At 60.4% G+C, this 21333-nt stretch overlaps 1 protein-coding gene across 1 annotated transcript; it reads left to right on the top strand.

Annotated features, from left to right (window-relative positions):
• Nucleotides 1-14177: 14177 nt before the first annotated feature.
• Nucleotides 14178-19278, top strand: MYL3 (myosin light chain 3). The gene is made up of 7 exons (XM_075995648.1): nucleotides 14178-14387; nucleotides 16611-16638; nucleotides 16772-16921; nucleotides 17580-17753; nucleotides 18721-18798; nucleotides 18881-18921; nucleotides 19055-19278. The coding sequence occupies exons 1-6, from the start codon at nucleotides 14259-14261 to the stop codon at nucleotides 18907-18909; spliced, it is 588 nt and encodes a 195-aa protein (XP_075851763.1). The 5' UTR covers nucleotides 14178-14258; the 3' UTR covers nucleotides 18910-18921; nucleotides 19055-19278.
• Nucleotides 19279-21333: the final 2055 nt, after the last annotated feature.

Here is a 21333-nt window from a genome sequence, read left to right as displayed (position 1 = left end):
GTGCCCTGGCCACTCAGGCCCTCAGGTGCGTGTGTGCCTCAGTGATCCTCTCCTTGTTCTGCCAAATCTCTCTCCAACTCCCTTCTGTCTGTGCCTGTGTCCCTGTCTAGCCCTTCTGGTCCTTTCCAACATCTCAGGAATATCAGGCCACCATAAGACATGAACACAGCTCCTACAAATGACTTCATTCAAGTTTTAGGCACCCAGAGAAATCAGATGAAGAGTGGGGTGGTTCAGACCTGTGTCACAGGCAGGAAAACCAAGACCTTAAGAAGGTCTGGCCTCCCAGCACTGGATACCCAGTGGCTCCCCGCCAGGAGAGATGTAAGGACCCTCATTCCATTCTAGCCCTTGTCCCAACCCCTGCATCCCCATAGATACCCCATATCTGACTCCTTGCCCACTGGAATGTGGGCTTCTGGTGTGGAGCCAGGAAGCCCTTTCTGTCTGTCCTCAGACCCCACAGCTCAGGGTCTGCTTATGCAGTTATCAGTCGCAGAGCGGACAGGATGACTGCCCTTTCTGGGTCTGTAGAACCAAGGCTGGGTGCTTAGGATGAAGATGTGGTCAGAGAGGGAGACAGAGATCATGTAAGATCCCAGAAAGTTCACCCCAGGCCCCAGTAGCCCCGGCTGGAGGCTGCCCTTCTGCCTGAGCCCAGCCTGAGCTGGTTTGTGTCTGGAAGTCCCAGGCTCAGCCTGACAAGGTGTAATGATTCACATGGCAGCTGCCACTCAGCACATTCCAGCTGCAGCCCCCAGAGCCCAGCACATAAGGCTGCTGGCCCCAACCGCCCCTCAGCCACTGGAGTACATTCCTAGGCCCCCAGCCCCGGGATCCACCTCTCCCTGAGTCTTCTAGGCTCCTGGAGAGGAGAGGGTACCACATGTAAGAGTTTCCAAAGTACTTTTTGGTTCACAAGCTAGAAACAGAGGCAGGGAGCTTGTCATTACCTGGCCTCCAGGTGGGGGGAACTGAGGCCCACAGAGCAGAATAGGCTGGCCAGGGTACGTAGCAAGCCTGTGACCAACAGTGCTTACACTGCTCAGAAGCGTGCTGCGCCATCCTGTGACCAGGCCAGCGGGGGCCAGACTTCAGCACCATGGGGCGGTGGGCAGTTGTGTCTAAAGGGGGAAGAGCTCCCTGCTGTCTGGCAGCTCCCCTGCTCCCTGACTCTCCACTCGGGGCCTCCCCCTCTGCTGCGTCCACATGCACCGCCCTGCTCTTCCACGTTCCCGTCCTCACTGGCCAGGGAATCAGGAGGCTGGGGCCCACTCTGTCCCGACCTGTGGGGCACTGAGCTGGGCCCCTTGCTGCTCATGGCCTCAGTTTCCTGATCTGTCGTTAACAGATGGGCAGCTTGAGGCTCAAAGGGGTCTTGGATGCAGGCAGTCATCTGGATCTGAAAACCCGAAGCCCTTTCTCCCTCAGGCGTTGGGGCCGTGGCGCAGGCCATCCCAGGTTCCTCGGGTGGGCCCCAGCCCAGGGCTCTGAGGGGCGAGCCCAGCCCTCAGCTCCGGGGACAGGAAGTCGTATTTTGGTCCTGGGTCCTGGGGAAAGAGGCAGGGGGAGAATGGCCGCTCAGACCCAGCCATGTTTACTCGGGCTGGCCCCCTCCGAAGCTCAACAGGCTTCCATTCATTGGGAGCCCCATAAACCCTTTGGGGCTCCCTGAGGTCCAGAACGCCTGGACGCCAAGCCTGGCTGCCGCCCCTAGACCCACTGGGGCATGGGTAGCAGGTGGGGCATGAGCGAGGCGGGACTAGGGGTGGCGGGTGGGAGCCTCAGACACGCCTCAGTTTCCAGGTCTCTGCACTGGAGTGACATTCCTGCCCACGCACGGTGCTGAGCAGTTGGGGGAATCCAGGGAGGTGGTGGGGGCTGAAGTGCTCCTTCGATGGCCCCTTCAAAACTGTTTTCTTAGATCTGCCCCAGCAGGCAGGGCTGTGTCTTCTCAGCCTAGCCTTCTGCGGGCATGTCCTCAGAATGTGTGGCCTCCGAGGCAAGCCTGAGACTGCGGTGGCCCCAACCAGAGCTGCCTTCCTTGTGGAGACCCCATACCTGGCCTTGGGCTATCAACAGTCCACAAGCTGGCAGGGTAGGCGTGGGTGCACATCCCACCAGAGTAGAAGTCTCTCGTCTTCTCCAGCCCTCTCGTCCTCGTCTGTTCAACAGGGTCTTCATCAGAAGCAGAAACATTGGGATTGGACAGGTCTCTGAGGGGTGAGGCCCTAGGTCTGCTTACCCTGGTGGTGCATGCTGTGTGCAGCCCTCCAGTTGCACCTTATTTGTGGGGTTCAAGCATTGTCCTGGGGTCCCTGGAAATGGCAAGGAGGCAGCAGCCTGTCTTTGGTGGAGAGAACTGTGGCTTGGGGGTTCGGACCCTGCCCAGCTTCCGCACTGAAGCTTGAAACCCCCTTGAAACAATTCCATCCCCACCTTCAGTCCCCCCAGCCACTGACTGGGGCTAGAGTGGACACTCCCCGAAACCTAGTCCCAAACCCCTCCGCCCTGCTGTTCCCACGGGCAGCTCTGCGGGAGATCCCTGGCGGTGTGGGGCAGGGGTAGGAGAAAGACCTCCCACTCCAGATCCTCTTCCAGCAGCACCCCCACATGCCCCGGGCAACCTGGCCAGCCACCAGGGACCCTGGTGGGCGGCCAGAGGGGGTCTTGTTTCCCAGACGCCTTCCGGGTGGGGTGTGACTTCCCGCTCCAGTGGTTGTAAAATCCCCAGAAGCCTGGTGGGTCCCTAGTGTGTGTGAGGGGGGGTCTGTGCCTCGGAATAGCCCCCTCCCAGGCGTGTTTGACACGTGTTTCCGCCTCTCCCGGCATGGGCTCCCGCAGCTGCTATTTATAACCTTTAAGAGCTCCTGCCGACTGCAAAGTTTTCTTAAACTCAAAATATCACCGAGGTCCTGGGCACGCGTTCCAGAGGCTGGCTGGGCCCTGCGGTTTGAAGGGAGGAGGGGGCCAGGAAGGAGAAGGCAGTGGGGAGGGGGTTAGCTCAGACACGGGTCCTTGCTGGGGCTGTGTCAGGGAGACCTTGGGTGGCGAACCCTCAGTCTTTACACTCCGGCCCTGCTTGGGCCCGGAGGAGCCCTCTATGTGGGTGGTCCCTGATCTCACTGGGCCATCTCTCTGAGCCTCAGTTTCCTCTCATCCTGAATGCCTCAGGGGACACTGTCTGGGGTGAGGCCATGAGCTGGAGGACACTGGGCACGTCTCTGGGGCCAGGATCGGGCCTGCGTCTGCCTGGCCGTCCTGCCCCCGGCTCAGAGCCTGGCCCAGAGGCGCCGTGGACGTTGGCTGAACTGGCCAGAAAGCGGAAGCACTTTGGGGAAGTTTATAAAACTGTGTTTGGGAGAGCGACATCCAGAGAGGGGCCACAGCGTGCCAGAGGTCACCCCGCTCATCCAGGCCTCCCGAACACCCACGCCCTCTGAGGCGAGCCTCTGCGGGAGAGGCCGAAGGGCCCTCACAGACGGGCAGGTTGCTGGCGTGGGGGGTTGGTTCTGGGGACAACAGGAGGGCGGCTCTGCATGGCTCAGACCCCTCCATGAAGCTGCGGGGCCCTGGCAGCCGGCGGGGCTCAGTGAAGGCTGCAGCGCACCAGCTCCTGCCTGCTCCAGCCACCACTCTGTCCCCCAGCCGCTGTGCCTCCCCAGGAGCCGGGGGAAAGCCCATTTCCTGGACTTGGTCGTGCTTTCCTCAGGGAGGTCGGTGGTCTAGGCCTCTCCCAGCCCCACTGCAGTCCTTTCCTGAGCTGGTGTGGGCGCCACAGAGGCAGGGGACTGGAGCACTGACCTCCTGGCCACTCAGCACATCCTGTCCCCAACAGCAACACCCTCTCCCAGCACAGCCGGCTCCGGAAGTCATTCCCACCCAGCGGGCAGTGCTGCTTGGAGATGGAAGGGTGGCGCCCCCGGCCCCCAACTCAGTGGCTCCGCATCAACTTTCCCACTCAGCAGAACCACAGAGGCCCCTCGGGGGCAGAGGGGGCAAGGAAGTGATGACCTAGCAGATAGAGGAGACAGAGGAGGAGAAAGGAACGTGTTCTGACAGCTCGGCCCTGCCTTCCCTGGCTCACTGCATGTGCACCTACTGTGTGCTGGGCTGTGCCCAGAGACTTGGAGAATGAGGCTGGTCTGGCCCCTGCCCTCGGGATGCCTGGCCCCACTGCCCTATTTCCCACTCCCCGAGCCCGCTGGGAGCTCTTGGCTTCTGCCCTGCCTGACTTGGCCTTCCCTTCCCAGCCTGGAGGGCTCCTGTATGCCCTTCAGATGCACCCTCTTCTCTGGAGTCTTCCTGGATCTGCACCCCAACCTCCAACAGAGCGAGACCTGGCACTCCTGGTTTCCAACTAGGGAATTGGGCGCTGGGCGTGGTGTGCTGCTACCTCTGTCCTAAGGGGCCGTGCGCCCTGAGTTCTGGACATGGAACACCCTGGCCCTGCAGCCCCTGTCTCTCAGCTGCTGTGGCGAGGTTCCGTTTCCTCATAAGGAGGGAGAAGAGCCCAGGACCTAAGGAGGACTGTCCTCAGGCCTCTGGACAAGTCCCTGCCGTCACTGTTAGAACGTACTCCTCCAAGGAGCCTTGTGAGATTGAATACACCCGATGGCGAGTTCTCAGAAGATCGGGGAGCAACCCAAAGGCCGAGCCGGAGCAATTCTAGCCTGACCCTGAGATGGGAGACTGGAGCCTGGGAGGCCTGGGGCTGGCAGGGAGGACCCACCCTGGTCCCACAGCCCAGCCCAGCCCAGCTGTCCCTTCAGCTGCTCCCTCAGGGGGGATGGGGGTAGGGACACTGGCATGTCCTCTCTCCAGACCCCAAGGTCGGGCAAGGGGGGCCTGAGGTGGTGGTGACTCCTGGCAGCCTGACCCTGGGACCCGCATTTGCAGTGATTACGGGGCGTGAGCATGCTAGCTGGGGGAGGGCTGGGGGACGGGTCTCGGGGCCCTAAGCATCCCCCGCCACACCCACCACAGAGGCTCTCCGGCTTATGGCCTAGACTGGGACTCCTGAAGGCAAGGCCCCCTTCAGATGAGTGGGGCTCACTGTCCAACAGGGCTCCCTGGGGCCAGAAAACCGAAGTCCCTCCCAGCCTGTCTGCAGCGTTGCCTGGGCCCCTGTGTTCATGCAGAATCCCCAATTGTTCCCCTGTTGGCTGCTGAGCCCTAAGCTTCAGCTCTCCCCACTCCCTGAGACCTGGGCAGGGGCAAAGGCGGGGGCAGTGGGACAAGGAGACCCAGGTCCAAGCGTGACCCATGCTGACATCACGGATGCCCCATTGTACAGCTGAGCACTGAGGTCTCCAGAAGGGAAGAGGCTCCAGGAGTCTGTGATGGGACCAGGACCAGAACTGGGTCCCCTGTCCTCAGCCGGCCCCAATACCAATCCCAGGACCAGCACCCTGATCTGCTTTGTATCAGGGGGATGCTGCTGCTCCAGTGTCTCCTGACATTCCAGCTGTGCCCCGCAACAGTCTCTCCATCCAGCCCAGCTCCACACCACTGGACACAGCCCCCAGCCCCAGCCCTGGCTCTAGAACCCCAGGAGGCCCCCTGGAGCAGAGGGGCTCAGAGAGCTGGGCCTGGCTTTGCCCCTCCCTATCTGCTCCAAGGCCCGCACTTGGGGGGTCCCATGCTGGCCTGAGGGGTCACTCCACGTTCCTGAGCACCTATGAGTCTCCGAACCTGCTGTGGTCTCCCCACAGCCCTTGAGGCTGGCCTGATGGGGACTTGCCTGTCCCCCAGCCGTCCTTCTTCCCTTTGCCTTCCTCTTGCTTGCCCTGGGGTCTAAGATCTGGGAAAGGAATGGGTCGGGAGCCTTCCAGAGAGTCCTTTCCCACGAGAGCCGAGCTCCGACCCTGTCCTTATCTGGCCTGGATGTGCCAAGAACAACACAGATGCTCGGCTCGAGAGCCCCACATCAGGGACAGTGACCTCCCGGGCCCAGCTGCTCTGCTCGGGCCTCTGTTTCCCCCTCCGTGAACGGGGGTAGGGGTGGGGGTGGGATGGCCCTCCAGGCACGTACATGCAGACCGTGCCAGGCCTGGGAGGGTCCCCTGATTTCTGTTGCCTTCAGCCTTGTTCCTCCTCCCCAGTGCTCCTGATTTCCACCCAGAAATCACACCTGGGTGTTCTTTCTGGCCCTGTGAGCAGCTCAAGGATGTGACGCATTGGGTGTGTGGGGAGGGTGTGTGCATGTGCATCCAAAGGTGTGCGAATGCGTGCATATATGTGTGCAAACGCACGTCCGTACAAAGGTGTGTGGATGTGTGTGCACAGCATGTGAACACACACACAAAGGCATCTACACAGCATGAGGATATGTGTGGAAAGGTGTGTGGGTACAGTGGGCCTGCGCTTGGCCCAAACAGCTGTGGGCCAGGGTTCCCGAGTTGCCTGTGCATGTGTTGTTCCCCTTGGCCCCAGTGCTGGTGGAAAGGACCAGGCAGGGTGGGCAAAGGCGGAGCAGCCAGTGTCCAGGGGCCAGCGGGTATCTCTAGACAACAGACACAGATACATGGCAGGGGCGGGGTAGCCTGACTGGCCATCCTGAGAGTGTGTGTGTGTGTGTGCGTGAGAGAGAGAGAGAGAGAGAGAGAGACATAACCACACTGGGAGGGTGGGTGGATATATAAATACCCACACAGGCAGGTACCGGAATCGACCCTAACTATTCCTGGCTGGAGACTTGGGCCATTTTTAACGCAGCATCCACACCCTGGGCCACAGAAGGTTTTTATGTGGCCACTGGAGGCAAGGCCACAGCTGGTGCTGGGTGGGGCAGAGCGGGACAGCACTGGGTCTGGGGGGGGGGCACCACAGCTAGGTGGGGTCTGCAAGGGGACGGGGGGCTCTCCTAGCCCGTTCTGCCTCTCCGCTGCCATCACCACCATCACCTCCTTGTCACCCTCCTGCTTTCGCTGCCAGCACTGTCATCCCTGTCCCCGGCACTGCCTCCTTTCTCATCCTGTCCCTCTGTCCAACAGCCTGTGCCCACCCTCTCCTCCTGCATCCTGGTCTGGTTTCACTCCTGGTCCACTGGGCTGCTGGGAGCTGGGTGAGGGGTGGGGGTGACTGTGCTTTGTGCCAGCTGGGAACTGGGGTCAGGGGCGACAGGACTGCTGTGGGAACCACATCCTCCCTAGGGCAGCCTTCGCCCCGGCCCACCTACCCACCCTCTATCCCCCGTTTCTGAATCTGCCACGTCACTCTCTGTCTCTCTCTGTCCTCTCGTCTCTGTCGCAGCCTCTGTGTCTTGTCCCTGCCAGAGCCCACCGTCCCCGTCTCCAGTTTCTCCATGATGGCCTGGGGGAGCCCGTTCCCGCTCCCAGCCAGCGGGAACCGTTTGCCTGAGACAGTCGGTCCATCCAGGCAAACAACCACTCAATTCAGACTCCTCATCTGACTGACGGGTTTTTTTTTCCCCTGCTAAATTTACTTGCATTTTTGACTGAATTGGCCATTCAACAGAGGTTGTGTCCACAGGCCCCCGCCCCGCCTATGCCAGCAGATGAACAGGCGCACAGACAGACACGCACACAGAGCCAGGAGCGCCAGGCATGCTCATGCCCACGCGCGGTCACAGCCTCGCGCTCACGGTGCCACACGTAAGCACGCAAGATTACACATTCCCACACAGTCACACATGGGCCCCGTCCTTGTGCCCATGGTCACACACATATAGACCACGCACACCCCTACAGTCACATGCATGTTCCTGCTTCACGTGGCAGTGTCTGTCCCCTCAGACCTGTTCTGGAGAAGTCTTGGGGAAATGGAGGCAAGGGGAGCAAAGGGTGTGGCCCAGGGTCCCGAGCGGGGCAGAGCCCCAGCCCAGCAGCCTGGGGCAGCCACCCGCCCTCTGCTCCAAGGCCGGCTCGCCTCGCGCCCTCCTTCCTCCCCCCTCAGCCTGTCCAGGTGGGGTTTCTGGTCATTTCAGGCCGCTGCTGAGCCCCTGCAAACCTTGGTAGCAGCTCCCAGACCCCTATCCTAAAAAGGGACTCTCTTTTTTTCTTCCAAGGACAATAAATATTTGCTCTTTGGGAAACTGCTGGTGGGAGAGTACGGGGTTTGGCCCAGTGGCAGGGAATGTCCAGGGCAGTTCAGGGAGGCCACGGCCACGCTGGGGGGAGGGGCAGGGCCCCTGTCCGGAAGCTGGAGCAGCAGGCAGAGCTGGGAGCTGGGGCTCAGGGCCGCACCTCACTCTGTTCCCTCTGCCCGCCACCCAAGGTCTTTGTTTTCTGGGCTCCCTTGACCATGTGGGCACCCCCACATGGTGGGTGGTGGGGCACCATGTGGGCACGTGGGCACCCCCATCCCAGACCCCCCTACCCCAAACCTCACCCACCCCTCAAGAGCCTTTTCTCTGCCTCGCACGCATCCCCGACGGCTCCCACCCCTGCTTGTGCACTCAGAATGCGTGGCCCCAGTTGGCATTCTGACTTCGGGGGCTAAATAAGGGGTTCAGTATTCCCAGACACAATTTCAATCCCCCTCCTTAGACTAATCACTGAGGGCAGGGCCGCTGCCCCCCCTGTCCAGGGCCCTGAAGTCAGGGCTGTGGCCCCTTCCACAGTGGACCAGGTCTGGCCAATGCTGTCCCCATACTGTCCCCCATGAGGCTCTGGTCCTTGGAGGCTCCTGCCTGCCCACCCCTCCCTCATGCTGAATTGGGCTCCCAAATATAGCGGCCGTGGCCACAGCCGGCCAGGACACCACAGCCCCAAGCGTCAGTCCTGGGCCAGGATCAGAGGGGCAGGAGCTGATTATAGGTCCCTGGGCCAAACCCAGGGTTTGCCTGCCAGCCCGCCGGGCCTGCCACCCCCACCCCTAGAACCACAAGGTTGGAGCATCTGGTCCCCGTCAGCACAGTGGGTAGAGGGAGGGGCCTGCCCGAGGACAGAGTTGTCTGTGTGTGGTGTGGGGGTGCTGAGGATGGGCTGGGTCTTGGGGCAGAGCCTGTCCTCTGAACCTCAGATCACCTTGCCCCACCTGTGGCCATTGTACAGGTGGGGAAACTGAGGCCAAGAGGAGCAGGGACCAGGCTGGGTCACAAGAGCATGGGGAGTCTCCTGCCTCCCCTTTGGGCACTCTTTCCCATCTTTCAAGAACCCGGGCTGTGCCTCCGGGAAGCGGGCCACATCCTGTTGGTGGCAGAGCAGCTTTGCCGGGAAGTCCTCCTTGGAGTCAGACTTTCACCCACGGCCCCAGGTCTGTGGGATGGTGCAGAAATTCATCTCCTCCTGGTCCTCCTGCCTGCCTCATGCCACCTCTAGTCAGAGTTGCTGGGCAGCCTTTGCCCTCCCTAGAGCCATCGTACCCCTGTCTGTGCCACTGGGTAGGGACCTGGGGGCCCCTTGTGGGGTCTGTGTTCATGGACGCCCAGCATGTGGTGGTCAGTTCACATCTATATGGACACACGTGTGTGCCCTGGTGGGTGAGCTGCAGCCCATGGGCCAGCCCGCCTCAGGACAGGGTCCCCAGGACCTGCTGCGCGGCAACATTTGACCTACTTCTAAGGCTGTGGGTCTGGCCCAGGCCGCGTTCTCGACTCCTCCGGGAAGTGTGGGCCTGCGTCCCAGCCGGGAGGCTGTGGGCCAGGAGGGGCGGGCCGGGGCGGGCCAGGGCAGCCTGCGGAGCCTGTGGCCCTGGGGACAAGGGCACGTGGGGAACCCGACCGTCTTCCCCTGCTTCTGACTCTTGGGCTCAAGGGACGGCCAGGCCTCACCTCCCCACAATCTCTTCCACGTGGCAACCATACTCTGAGCTCCCCAAATTGGCTCTGACAGGATGAGGGACATTCCTCATGTCCTTCTGAAAATTGTCAGGGAGTTCTGCCAAACACCCACCCTGCTGCTTGCCAAGAGTTTACCCCTTGCCCCCTCCCTGCCCTTGTCCATACAGGGCAACAGTCTGTGCACATCTGGAAAACCACCAGCTCCTGTTCTGGGTCCTGGGTCTGGGGTTTGGGTTGGTTTTATGGTCCTGAAATCTGGGTTTAGAATCCTAAATCCTGAGTCCTGGGTCTTGAATTCTGGATCTGGGGTCTGTGTTTAGAATCCTGGATCCTGAGGCTGGGCACTAGGATCTGGAATCTGGGTTTAAAGTCTGGGTTTGACATCCTGGGTTTTGGAGTCTGGGTTCAGGGTTTGGGTGCCAGAATCTGGGCCTGGGTCCCCAGTGTGGGGTCTAGTCCTGGACTTTGGGTTCCGGGTGCTGAATTTGGGGTTCAGACTGTGGGATCTGAGTCTGGGGTCTGGGTTTGGGGTTCCAGTTTCCAGATCTAGGGTCTGGGTTAGGACCCTGGGTTCTAGAGTTCGAGTCCAGGAAGCAAATGTCCGTTCCCATCCCTTCTACGCCCCCTGCTGGTCAGTGTGGTCAGTACCTCTTCAGGCTGTGAAGAGCAGGCCTGAATTAAGGTGGGCGTGGGGAGGTGGCGGGTGGGCTTGTGGGCAGCTGCTGCTGCATTGCTGTCCCAGGGTGCCCTCTGCATCACCAGAGCTCAGTCAGTCAGCAAATCCCCCTATCTCCCCTAACCCGACTCCAGGGATGGGGCATGGCAAGGGGTCTCAGTCGCCCTGTGACAGATGGGTAAGCTGGGATATCTGGGACGTTTGCTCATCCAGTATTCCTGAGTGCCTGCTGGGTCCCAGGTCCCAGGGATAGAGAGCTGTGGAAGACAAACCGTCCTCCTGTGGTGGCTAGCACTCATGGGAAGGAGGACACACAAAAGAGACTAGAGAACAAAGAAACAAGCTCATTTTAGCAGGTGTAGGGATGAGGGGTTAGGGAGAGGGATAGGGCAGAGAGCAGGACCAGGGTGGTCTGAGGAGGCTTCTCAGAGGAGGTGACATCTCACTGAGACCAGAGACCCAAACAGTGGCCCCAAGGGGAGGAAACAGCTTGTGCAAAGGCCTGCAGGTCTGGAAAGCAGCTGGCAGGAGGCCAGTGTGGCCAGGGGTCTCCTGTCTTAATCCACAGGCCCCTCAGAAGTCAGGGCCCACGTCTTCCCCGGCATCCCCCTTGGCTGGGGGGGATGGGTTAGGGGCTGCCCCGACAGGCCTCCGGAACATGGCATGAGTGAGGCTGCAGCAGGCTGGGCCACAACTCAGACATCAGGGCTGGGGCAGCTGAAACGGGTAGGATCTGGGCTGTGCAGGTCCTGCCAGGATCTTGTCTGCACGGCAGCCGTTCCTGAAGGGCATGAAGCTCCGGCTAGGACCTAGGTGAGAGGTGAGCACCAAGCCTCGGTGTGGCCTGTCCCCACTGCCCACTGCCACCTGCCCCACCCTGCCGCAGTCTCCATGCCCTGTCCACCCGCGCACACCTGTGCATACCTGCCTTGTCCCGCTGGCAATAAAGGATCAGGCCCTGGGAGGGCTCGGCTGATCTGCACAGAGTCCCTGCTAGGGGCTGGGTGTTCGTTACAGTTTGAAGGTCGCCTGTGGGTGAGCTCTGGGCACCGTTGCTCCCAGGGGCCAGCGGGGTGTGCCCAGAGTCAGAGCTCAGACAGTTGAAGTCCCGGCCCCAGCCTTGATCTGGGCCCTGGTGAGGCAGTGAGGGTGGCTCTGTGCACCCTGTCCCGACTGCAAGCCCTGTGGGAAGGGGACCGACCACTCCCTCTACCCTGCCACACACAGGCAGAGGAAGGGGGCGCTGTGTGGCTCTGGCCTGCTGCAGGAGCCTGCCCACCCCGGAGCACAGACCCGGAAACCGAGGCCCCGGACACTCATGTCACTGACTTACCCTGCTTGAGCAGCTGTTGGGTGGTTTTGAAGGGAGAGCAGTTGTGTGGGGATGACAGAAATGGGATGGGGGAGGGGGCCCTGGGTATGTCCTCTGCCCTGGGCCTCGGTTTCCCCCATGATGAATGAAAGGAAATTGGTCTTGTTGGCTGTGCCTGTGGGTGGCTGGGGCTCCCATGTGACTTTTGTCCTGGGGGTCAGCAGGCTTGGGAGATGCCCCCCCCCCCCGGGCCTCTCTCTGTGTGTCCCCCTCTGGCTGTCTTCTCCTCTTGTGGTATTTCTGGCTCATCTCTGCCGACCCTCCCCCCACGCCTTTCTTTCTCAATACTGTTGCCAAACATCTGGAAGAAAAGTGAAAAACTTGCCCCCCCAGCCCCGGATGTTGTCAGATTTCCAGATGTGGGGTGTTCTGCCCTCCAGATGAGGGGAGGAGTGTGTTCTGGCCAGGAGGGGCCCAGCCTCAGGCCTGGACTGCTGTCCCCTCCGGGTGAGGCTGAGTGACAGGATGAGAGGCATGGGCCCAGCAGGAAGAAGGTGGGGGAGCCCCAGGTAGAGGCCCCAGGAATCCCCGCAGGCTGGGCTGCAGCCCTCTCCACGCCAGGGAAGTCCCTCAGGGAGTGGTGGTGGGCGCTGCCTCTGAAGTCTCTATCAAAGGCTCCAGGCGCTTAAAAATAACCAGGAACACCTCCCTCCCACCCCCCAGACGCAGACGCTGGGCAAGCAGCAGAGCCCAATGTGGTTGCAAGATGTCCCCGTTCTGGGTGTCCGTGTCGGAGCAGCCTCACGCCGCCTCAGCCTTCCCACTCCCCAAATGGCGGCCCAGCCAGGCTGACTCTGCCACTGCCGTCTGCCCAGGGCGGACACCAGGGGCAAACCCCGCTCAGCGCCTTGGGTTCCCTCAGAGTTGAAGACCCTCTGGGGCTGCACCAGAGAGGCGGCAGAGGGAGGCAGGGGCGGTGGAGCAGCATGGGAGAAAGCTTCCTGGAGCAGGCCACAGTGGAGCTTTGACAGTGCCAAGCAGAGGCGGGGCAAGGGCACTCTGGCAGGGGCACAGTGGGGGCCAGGGCCCTGGGTGTAGGGAAAGGGGGGTCACTGGAGCTGTGGGAGGGGCCGTAGGAAGCCAGCCTCGGGGCCAGGCAGGCGCTGCTGAGGGGGCCTGAGCTGTTGAACTGGCCTGGGGTGACGCCCCTTGCTGGAGCAGTGCTCATTCCATTGCTCCTTGGGGTGTCCCAGAGATCCCTGGACCCACGGCTAAGGCTGTGACCAGCTGCCTGCCATGACCAGACACTCATGCACAGACATATAAACACCCAGACATAAGCACACAGCAGCGACACCCACAGACACACTCACACAGACACGGATGCACGCCTGTAAACCCCCGGCGACAGACACACAGAGACAACACCCAGACACACACCGTGCCCCGCGTAGACACAGACAGGGCACACACAGACCCCCATGCTCATAAAGGCACCCAGACAACACACAGACCCCTTCCACACAAACACACACACAGAGCCCCACACACATGTAGACACCCAGGCACAGACACCCAGAGACAACACATGCATAAAGACACACAGAGACAGGCCGGGCGCGGTGGCTCACGCCTGTAATCCTAGCACGCAGGGAGTCCGAGGTGGGCGGATTGCTCGAGGTCAGGAGTTCAAAACCAGCCTGAGCAAGAATGAGACCCCGTCTCTACTAAAAATAGAAAGAAATTAATTGGACAACTAAAAATATATAGAAAAAATTAGCCGGGCATGGTGGCGCATGCCTGTAGTCCCAGCTACTGAGGAGGCTGAGCCAGAAAGATCGCTTGAGCCCAGGAGTTTGAGGTTGCTGTGAGCTAGGCTGACACCACGGCACTCACTCTAGTCTGGGCAACAAAGTGAGACTCTGTCTCAAAAAGAAAAAAAAAAAAAAAAAAAGACACACAGAGACAACACACGCATAAAGACACATAGAGACTACACACACAAACATGTGCTGACCTCCCTCCCCCCCACCCCCCCAACAAACACAGTCACAGGGGAATTCGATGTGTAGATGGGAAGTTTAACTCCAGAGGTGTCCTTAGGTAATTCCAGTCCTTCTGCCCCCAGCACAGCATTCGGCACACATGCGGGCCAGCCTTCTACACCTGCTTGGTTTATTAACCTGCTGAGGGCCCCCGTGTTGGTATGTGTGTGCGTGCATATGTCTGTGTTGAGTAGTGGCCTTTTTCCCCCTCTCCCCCTCCCTCTCTCCAACAGGTGATTGGGAGGAATGGAAGGCCCCCCTCCCCCATCATTCCTGAGCCTGAACAATGCCCTCCCCAGACCCCAAAATAGCCCCTGAGCTGAGCCAATGTCCTTTTATGGCCCTGTCCCTATTGTGCACTGTAGGGGTGGGGCTGGGGTCATGAGGTGTCCAGGCAGGATAAAGGACTGGGCACGGCGGCTCACCTACCCTGCTGTCTGCACCCTTTTCCCCACAGCCCTCTCTGTGCTTACAGCCCCCATGGCCCCCAAAAAGCCAGATCCCAAGAAGGATGAGGCCAAGGCAGCCTCCAAGGCAGCTCCAGCTCCTGCACCCGCACCTGAGCCGGAGCGCCCAAAGGAGGTCGAGTTTGATGCCTCCAAGATCAAGGTGGGTGTGGGAGCCGGGTTGTGGCAGGAGGGGCTGAGCAGTGGGTAGGTCTCAGAGGGCACCTGCCCAGTGGTCGGTCAGACTCCAGAAGGGAGCACTGACTGAGCTGAAGCTGGAAGCTTCTGTGCAGGGGTCAGACAAGCTCTGCTTGCTTCAGGCATCAGGAGGACAGTAGCAGGAGAGACGGAGGTCAGACATTAGGCAGGACTCCCCTGGTGCTCCTGAGAGCCAATGCACTCTCACAGAGGACTGTGGACTGGAGTTTGAAGGGAATGTCTTTTTGGTGGTTTTGGAAACTGAGTCTCCCTTGCCCTTCCTCCTGGACCTCACATCCTTGGGGTTAGCTGTTCCCCTACACCCTGTAACCAGACAGAGATCTTCCTTGTCCGGCTGAGGGGTCCCAAGTTCATGCCAAGTCCCCAAGAGTGCATAGGGTGGGGAGTAAGGGGAAGTGGGTCACACTCACCCCCTGTGTTGGTATGTGTGCGTGTGCACATGAGTGTGTGCATATGTGTGGGGTTGAGGCTGGGTCACACTCACCCGCTCAAAGTCACTGAGCCCAGAGCTCCTAGACCTCAGCTCTTTGGTGGGGGAATTGAGGCACAGGCAGGGTAGGGACATCCCAAAAGCCATGTAGGAAGCTGGTCGTGGAGCTATGCCCAGTGGCCTCAGGAACCTCCCCAGCCCCCGCTAGGAAGTCTTTCCCAGAGTCTAAACTTGGAGGGAGCCATGACTCCCACCTGTGGCATCTGCATAGCAGCACGTCTGTGTCCTGCCTGCTCCCTGTGCTGGGCTGGCCGCCAGCCACTGCTGCCCTGCTGCCTTCTGAGGGGCCCTGTGGGGCCACTCCCAGCCTCTCATGCCCAGCAAGACTTACATCCCACCTGTTCGCATGTGCCTCCTGTGCTCGAGCCCTGCCCGAGGCACCTACCCATGTCCCTTCAGACAAGGGTCCACATCCCAGCTCTGCTCCCTCTCCGTGGCCAAGCCCCTTCCCGCTCCGAGGAGGCTTGGTCTCCTCGGCTGTGAGACGGGACGATGAGCCCCCTTGCAGGGTTGATGGGGACCATTCAGAGCATGTTACTCGGAGGTGGCTCCCTGTCCCCCAGCCACCCCGGGACCCATGGCAGTGCCAGGTCTGAGGGTGGCACAGACCCCCTCTGAGAGGCAGGGATAATGAGGCCCCTCATGTGCCCCCTCAAGCTGGCATGTGCAGGACATGGGGCCTGTGCTGGGAGCTCAGGGACCTCCGTCTCAGCAGGTCTTCTGGAGGGAGTCTCAGGGAGCTGGAGAACAACTTCTTCCCAGCGCTGGCTGGAGCCAGAAGCCATGCGGGACAAGTGTGGCCGGGGCACTGTGTGTGGGTGGGGCGCCCAGGGAGCAGCAGTGGGAGCGGCACCAGTCATGCCCCCTCCTCCGTGCTGCTCTCCCTGTGTGACCTTGACCTTGGGGCGAATGACTGCAGTGATAAAAATAGACCTGGTATCGGGTGAGGAGGGGGACATGGGGTCCCAGGAGGCCTCCTGACCTCAGGCTGGCCCCAGTGTAGCTCCAGCAAACATTCGGCTGGCATCACCCAGGCCCCATGCTGTGCTGGGATGTGGGGGCTACCCCAGGGCCTACAGTGTGACTGGCTGTGCCCAGTCTTGAGGGGCCCAGGGGCTCTGTGTGGGCGGACACATGTAGACACACACACATGCACACTCGTGTGAACACACATGCACACATGTGTGCACACACCCCCACTCTGTACTGCCACAAGCCCTCTGGCCTGCACTCACACCCTCCCTCCTCCTGCCACCCCAAGGCCGCCCGCATCCCTCATGCTGACAGTCCTGCCCACTGGGTCCCTGGCAAAGCCAGTCTGGTCAGGTCTTATGGCTTAAGGCACCTCTGTCTAGAACTAGGAGCCTCAGATAAGGCCCACCCTGGGCTGAGGCCTCGGGAGCCAGGCTGCCCCCTTCACCGCTACCCAGCCATGGCCCGCCAGGCACCAGGGTCTGGGCGTGCACAAGCTCAGGCCTTCAGATTGGGTGGGAGTGGGGGTTAAGGAGGCAGGAGCGTGTCAGGGTGGACCACGGGAGGTCCTAGGTGGTGGAGGCTGGAATGGGACAGGCTGGGACAGCTGAGGAGCTGGGGTCTGGGCTGGCCATGGAGTGACCAGGAGGAGGCCTGGCCCCACGCTTTGAGCCTGGCCCTCAAGCCTTTGGGGTCTCTTTTCAGATCGAGTTCACACCAGAGCAGATTGAAGGTGAGCAGCGGTCTGGACCCAGGGATTGCGGGGCTGGGCCACAGTTCCCTGGTCTGAGCGGGGAACCCTGGTGTGGGGGGAGCGAGGGGGGCTCACTCCGGGAGTGTCGAAGCTCACTGCCCTCTCCTGGCAGAGTTCAAGGAAGCCTTCATGCTGTTCGACCGCACACCCAAGTGTGAGATGAAGATCACGTACGGGCAGTGTGGGGACGTCCTGCGGGCACTGGGCCAGAACCCCACGCAGGCGGAGGTGCTCCGCGTCCTGGGGAAGCCCAAACAGGAAGGTAGTACACCCTGCCTGAGGGCCCTGTTAGTGCCAGGCCCAGGGGGGACTGCCTGGGGTGGGGGCTGCCATCCGTGGTGGCTCAGCAAGAGGACCTGCCTGCTGTGTCCTTTCCTAACACCCTCCCATTGTCTCGATGAGGACACTGAGGCTGGTCTCAGAGCCATGCTGACAAGGAGACAAACAGTGACGGTTTGCTGGGCCATCTGGCCCCAACCTGATTCACCAGGCCTCCTGGTCACAGGGGCTGACACCTGTGGAGGAGTGAGACCCAAGCCCTCCCCGCAGGTTCCAAAGTCCCAGGGAAGGTCTCGGATTGGCCCAGCCACTCCTGACTAATCACAGATGGTGGGGACCGTGAGGTCGGTAAGAAAATGACACTAGGGGAGGACTGTTTCCCAAAAGTAGACTAGGGGTACGGCACAGAGCCCCTGCAGTGGAGCACGGCCGCAGACGGTCCTCGTGAACAGCAGAGGGCTAGGGAAACAATGCACCTCTCAGCAGACTTGTGTCTTGTGGTGTTAGCATGCTTTGCAAATGGCAAACCAGCCTAGACTGCTTTGGGAACTGTATGAGAGGTGACAGCTCCTCATTATAAGGCACAGGGGAAGGGTGTGCCCACCCCCTTGGACCCTGGGACTTGGACCATCTCTCTGCAGAGCTCAATACCAAGATGATGGACTTCGAAACGTTCCTGCCCATGCTCCAGCACATTGCCAAGAACAAGGACACAGGCACCTATGAGGACTTCGTGGAGGGGCTGCGGGTCTTTGACAAGGAGGGCAACGGCACGGTCATGGGCGCCGAGCTCCGCCATGTGCTGGCCACGCTGGGTGAGGGCAGCCTCTTCCCCACCCCGCTCCCTCTTTTGGGGCATCCTGGGAGAAACCACTCTGTCATCTGCCCAGCCGATGTCTCACCTGTGAAATGCAGAGAGTGACCTCATTTAGGTGGGGAATGCAGAACCAGCAGGGACAGCTCTGGGAATGGGGCAGGGCAGGAAGGTGCACCGCGATCAACTCAGTCCTCCTATTTGTTGCTCCAAGGTCAGATTCCAGGGCCACGGCGCTAAGTGGTCGAGTAGGTTCCATGCAGACTGGGCGGGCATCCCAACCTTCGTGGGGGCCTGTGTGCCTCCCACTTACACCACCTCCGTCAGGTGCCTGGCCGGTCGGGGCCCCCTTGTCAAAGTGAACATTTTCTACAGCAAACATTTATTAAGTGCTTACTGTGTTCAGGCCTGTGCTGGTCCCTGGGGTTGTGTGTGCATGTGTGTGTGTGTGTGTGTGTGTGTGTGTGTGTAGGGGTGAGGGGCGGGGGAGCTGCTGCTGGCACTCCGATGGGGGAACCAGCACAGCACAAAAATACCAAGGCAGGAAAGTGCCAGACTTGTCTAGGGAGCAGTGGGTGGTCTCTTGGTCCCCTCCATATCAATCCCCAAGGCCCCCAGCTCCACCCCTAGGCCCTTCTTCTATCCTCAAAGGGCTGCCCCAAGGGGACTGCTTCCAGAGGGGCGTGGGGCCTGGCTTCCTCCTGATGGAGAAGCCGCTGCAGCACAGTGGGGACAGAGCACAGTGCACGCTGGTCCTGCGAACACCAAGATACCCAGGCTCAGATCCAGCCCTTCTGGTCACTGATTCTCCTGGTGTCGGGAGTGGGGGTGATGGCCAGGGGCAGTGAGCAATGCTGGCGGTGTGTGGGGGACATTGGGGAGGCGGAGCCACCACGCAGGGATCAGCAGGTCCCCCCAGCCTGTCCCACCTCCAATGGCGCTGAGTCAGCTCCCTCTCCGCCCGCCAGGTGAGCGGCTGACGGAAGACGAGGTGGAGAAACTGATGGCAGGGCAAGAGGACTCCAACGGCTGCATCAACTATGAAGGTGGGCTCGGCAAGGCGGGGCTTGCTGGAGGGAGCGTGGGACCAGGCCCAGCCTTGGCGGCTCACCCTCCCCTTCTTTCCAGCATTTGTGAAGCACATCATGGCCAGCTGAACCCCCACCCAGGTGAGCCCCTACCCCAGGGCCCTCCACACCTGCTGCTGTCACCTTCCTGTCCCCAGCGCTGCAGTGTGCAGCTGACATCCTGCTGCCTCCATCCCCCTCCTCCTCTGTAACCCACGGCTGCCTTTGCTCTCAGGGAGCCCAGGGCAGGCCGTGCTGGGGACGTCTCTTCTGCTATGTGTGATGCTGACACCAGTGGCCTGGAGTTGCGGGAAGGAGCGAAGCGTTTCCAGACTCCTGTGCGAGCCCTCAGACCTCTGCATGGTTGTCATCTCTGGCCCCGTTGGGCTGTGCTTACCTGTGACCACATTTCTGTCCCCACCATGGGCTCTTGAATAAATGGCTTCCTGCCTGCCTTCCTTTCTGGCTTTCTCCCTCCTTTCCTCCCTTCCTTCTTTCCTTCCTCCCTCCTTCCTTCCTTTCTTTTCTCCTTCCTCCCTTCCATCTCTCCCTCCATCCTTCTTTCCTCTCCGTGGCCTCTCTGTGGCCAACCTCTGTGAATCCTGTGGCCCGTGGACACACGCCGGAGCGGGCTGAGCTGGAGGGGGTGTGGGCCTCCTCCCTTTCCCTTGTCCCTCCTGCCTTCTGTGCACGGCAGCCATGCTGTGTCCCCAACGAGAGCACCAAGAGCACCGTCTGAGCTGTCTTACTCCATGCCCAGCAATCAGGCAGCCGCAGGGCACTGGCCCAGAGCCACCGTGTCACAGGTGGGGAAGCTGAGGTCCAGCACAGGGAATGGCCTTGCCCGAGCCCAACTGGGACTAGGTGGCTGTCAGAGTGCCTAAGCCCTCACCCTGATTTAGGTGGGGAAACTGAGGCACTCTGCCTGCAGCGTGGCTCCAGGCCAGAGGCAGAGGCCTTGCTGGGGCAGCAGTGGGCTCCTCAGCCCCAGGCTTCTCTGCAGAGGACAGCGTGCCATCCCTGAAGTGGTGGGAGGAGGTGCACGCCCCCTGCCGGCCCTGCCCCCTGCCCTCACACCCTGCCTGGGGCAGAGCCCCTCACCTGGGGCCTCCGAGCACAGTGGGGAGCCTTGTGAGCTTGAGGGGAAGAAGCACAAAGTCCTGCAGAGAGGCTGGGGCCCATAGATGGGGGTGGGGTCAGGGCGCGTCTGCTTGGGAGGGTGCGGGTGTGTGAGCGTGAGCTCGAGGGCCTGCGGGGGCGGGCAGTCTTGAGTGTGTGAGTGAGCGAGTGGGGTTGCACGTGCGGGAGCGTGCGTGTGGGCGGCGGTGCCAGCAGCGGGTGGGAGAGACCATGTGTGAGGGGTGTGAGGGTGCCGTGGGCGCCCGTGCACCTCCTTTCATTCTGTCAGCACTTGTTGAGCACCACCTGTGGGCCAGCTCTGCTCTAGGCACGGGGACTCTGCACTGGAGAAAGCGGTAGAAACCTCTGCCCTGCGGAGCTCAGGCAGCCCAGACATGCCCGGCTGCAGCGTGTCAAATAGGGTGGGCTGAAAGCAGGGAGGCTGCGGTGTGTGTGTGTGTGTGAGAGAGAGAGAGAGGGAGAGAGAGTTGGGAGGTAGTTGACATGTTAAATAATGAGGTCAGGAATTATCTGAGAAGGTAATAGTTGGGCAAAGATTTAAAGGAGAAGAGATAATATTTATTTAATAGAATACATAAAGAACTCCTATAACTCAACAAATATCCCAAACAACCCAGTTAAAAAATGCCCAAAGGACTTGAATGTACTCCTGGGTGTATACCCAAAAGAATGGAAAGCAGGGTATTGAAGAGGTATTTGTACACCCATGTTCATAGCAGCACTATTCACAACAGCCGAGAGGTACAAGCAACCCAAGTGTCCATCAACAGATGAATGGATGAGCAAAATATGGTGCATGTGCATAGTGGAATATTATTCAGCCTTAAATAGGAAGGAGATTCTGACACATGCTACAACATGGATGGATGAACCTTGAGGGCATTAGGCTAAGTGCAATGAGCCAGTCACAAAAGACAACTGGTATATGAGCCCACTTCTATAAGGCTCCTAGAGCAGCCAAATTCATAGAGACAGAAAGCAGAATGGTCGGGGCTGCAGGGAGGCGGGGTGGGGAGTTACCGCTAAAGAGAAAGTGAGGAAAGAGAGATGGAGTGTTTTAGGCTGGGCACCCCCAGAAATAGACCTGAGACAAGCACCTGAGTACCCTGGGTACGAGGACCACCTGCAAATAGTGTTCCTGGGCAGTGACCCTAGGGAGCATGGGAGAGGAAGACAGCTCCTGAGAGGTGCACGAGGAGCGGATGGCACGTGGACATGGGACTGCAATTGGAGACTGGAAGCAAGGGTGTCCTGGGGCCTTAGGGCTTGCTCCCAGAGACTGGTGAGTGGGGCTGCAGGTTTGACCCATCCAGCAGAGACCAGCATTGGCCCCATCGTCCTGCTTGGAGAAGGCACCCAGTTGGTGCTCAATAA

The sequence above is a fragment of the Microcebus murinus genome, chromosome 1 (genome assembly GCF_040939455.1).
Source record: "Microcebus murinus isolate Inina chromosome 1, M.murinus_Inina_mat1.0, whole genome shotgun sequence".
NCBI lineage: Eukaryota > Metazoa > Chordata > Mammalia > Primates > Cheirogaleidae > Microcebus > Microcebus murinus.
This window is presented reverse-complemented; position numbering and strand designations above follow the sequence as displayed.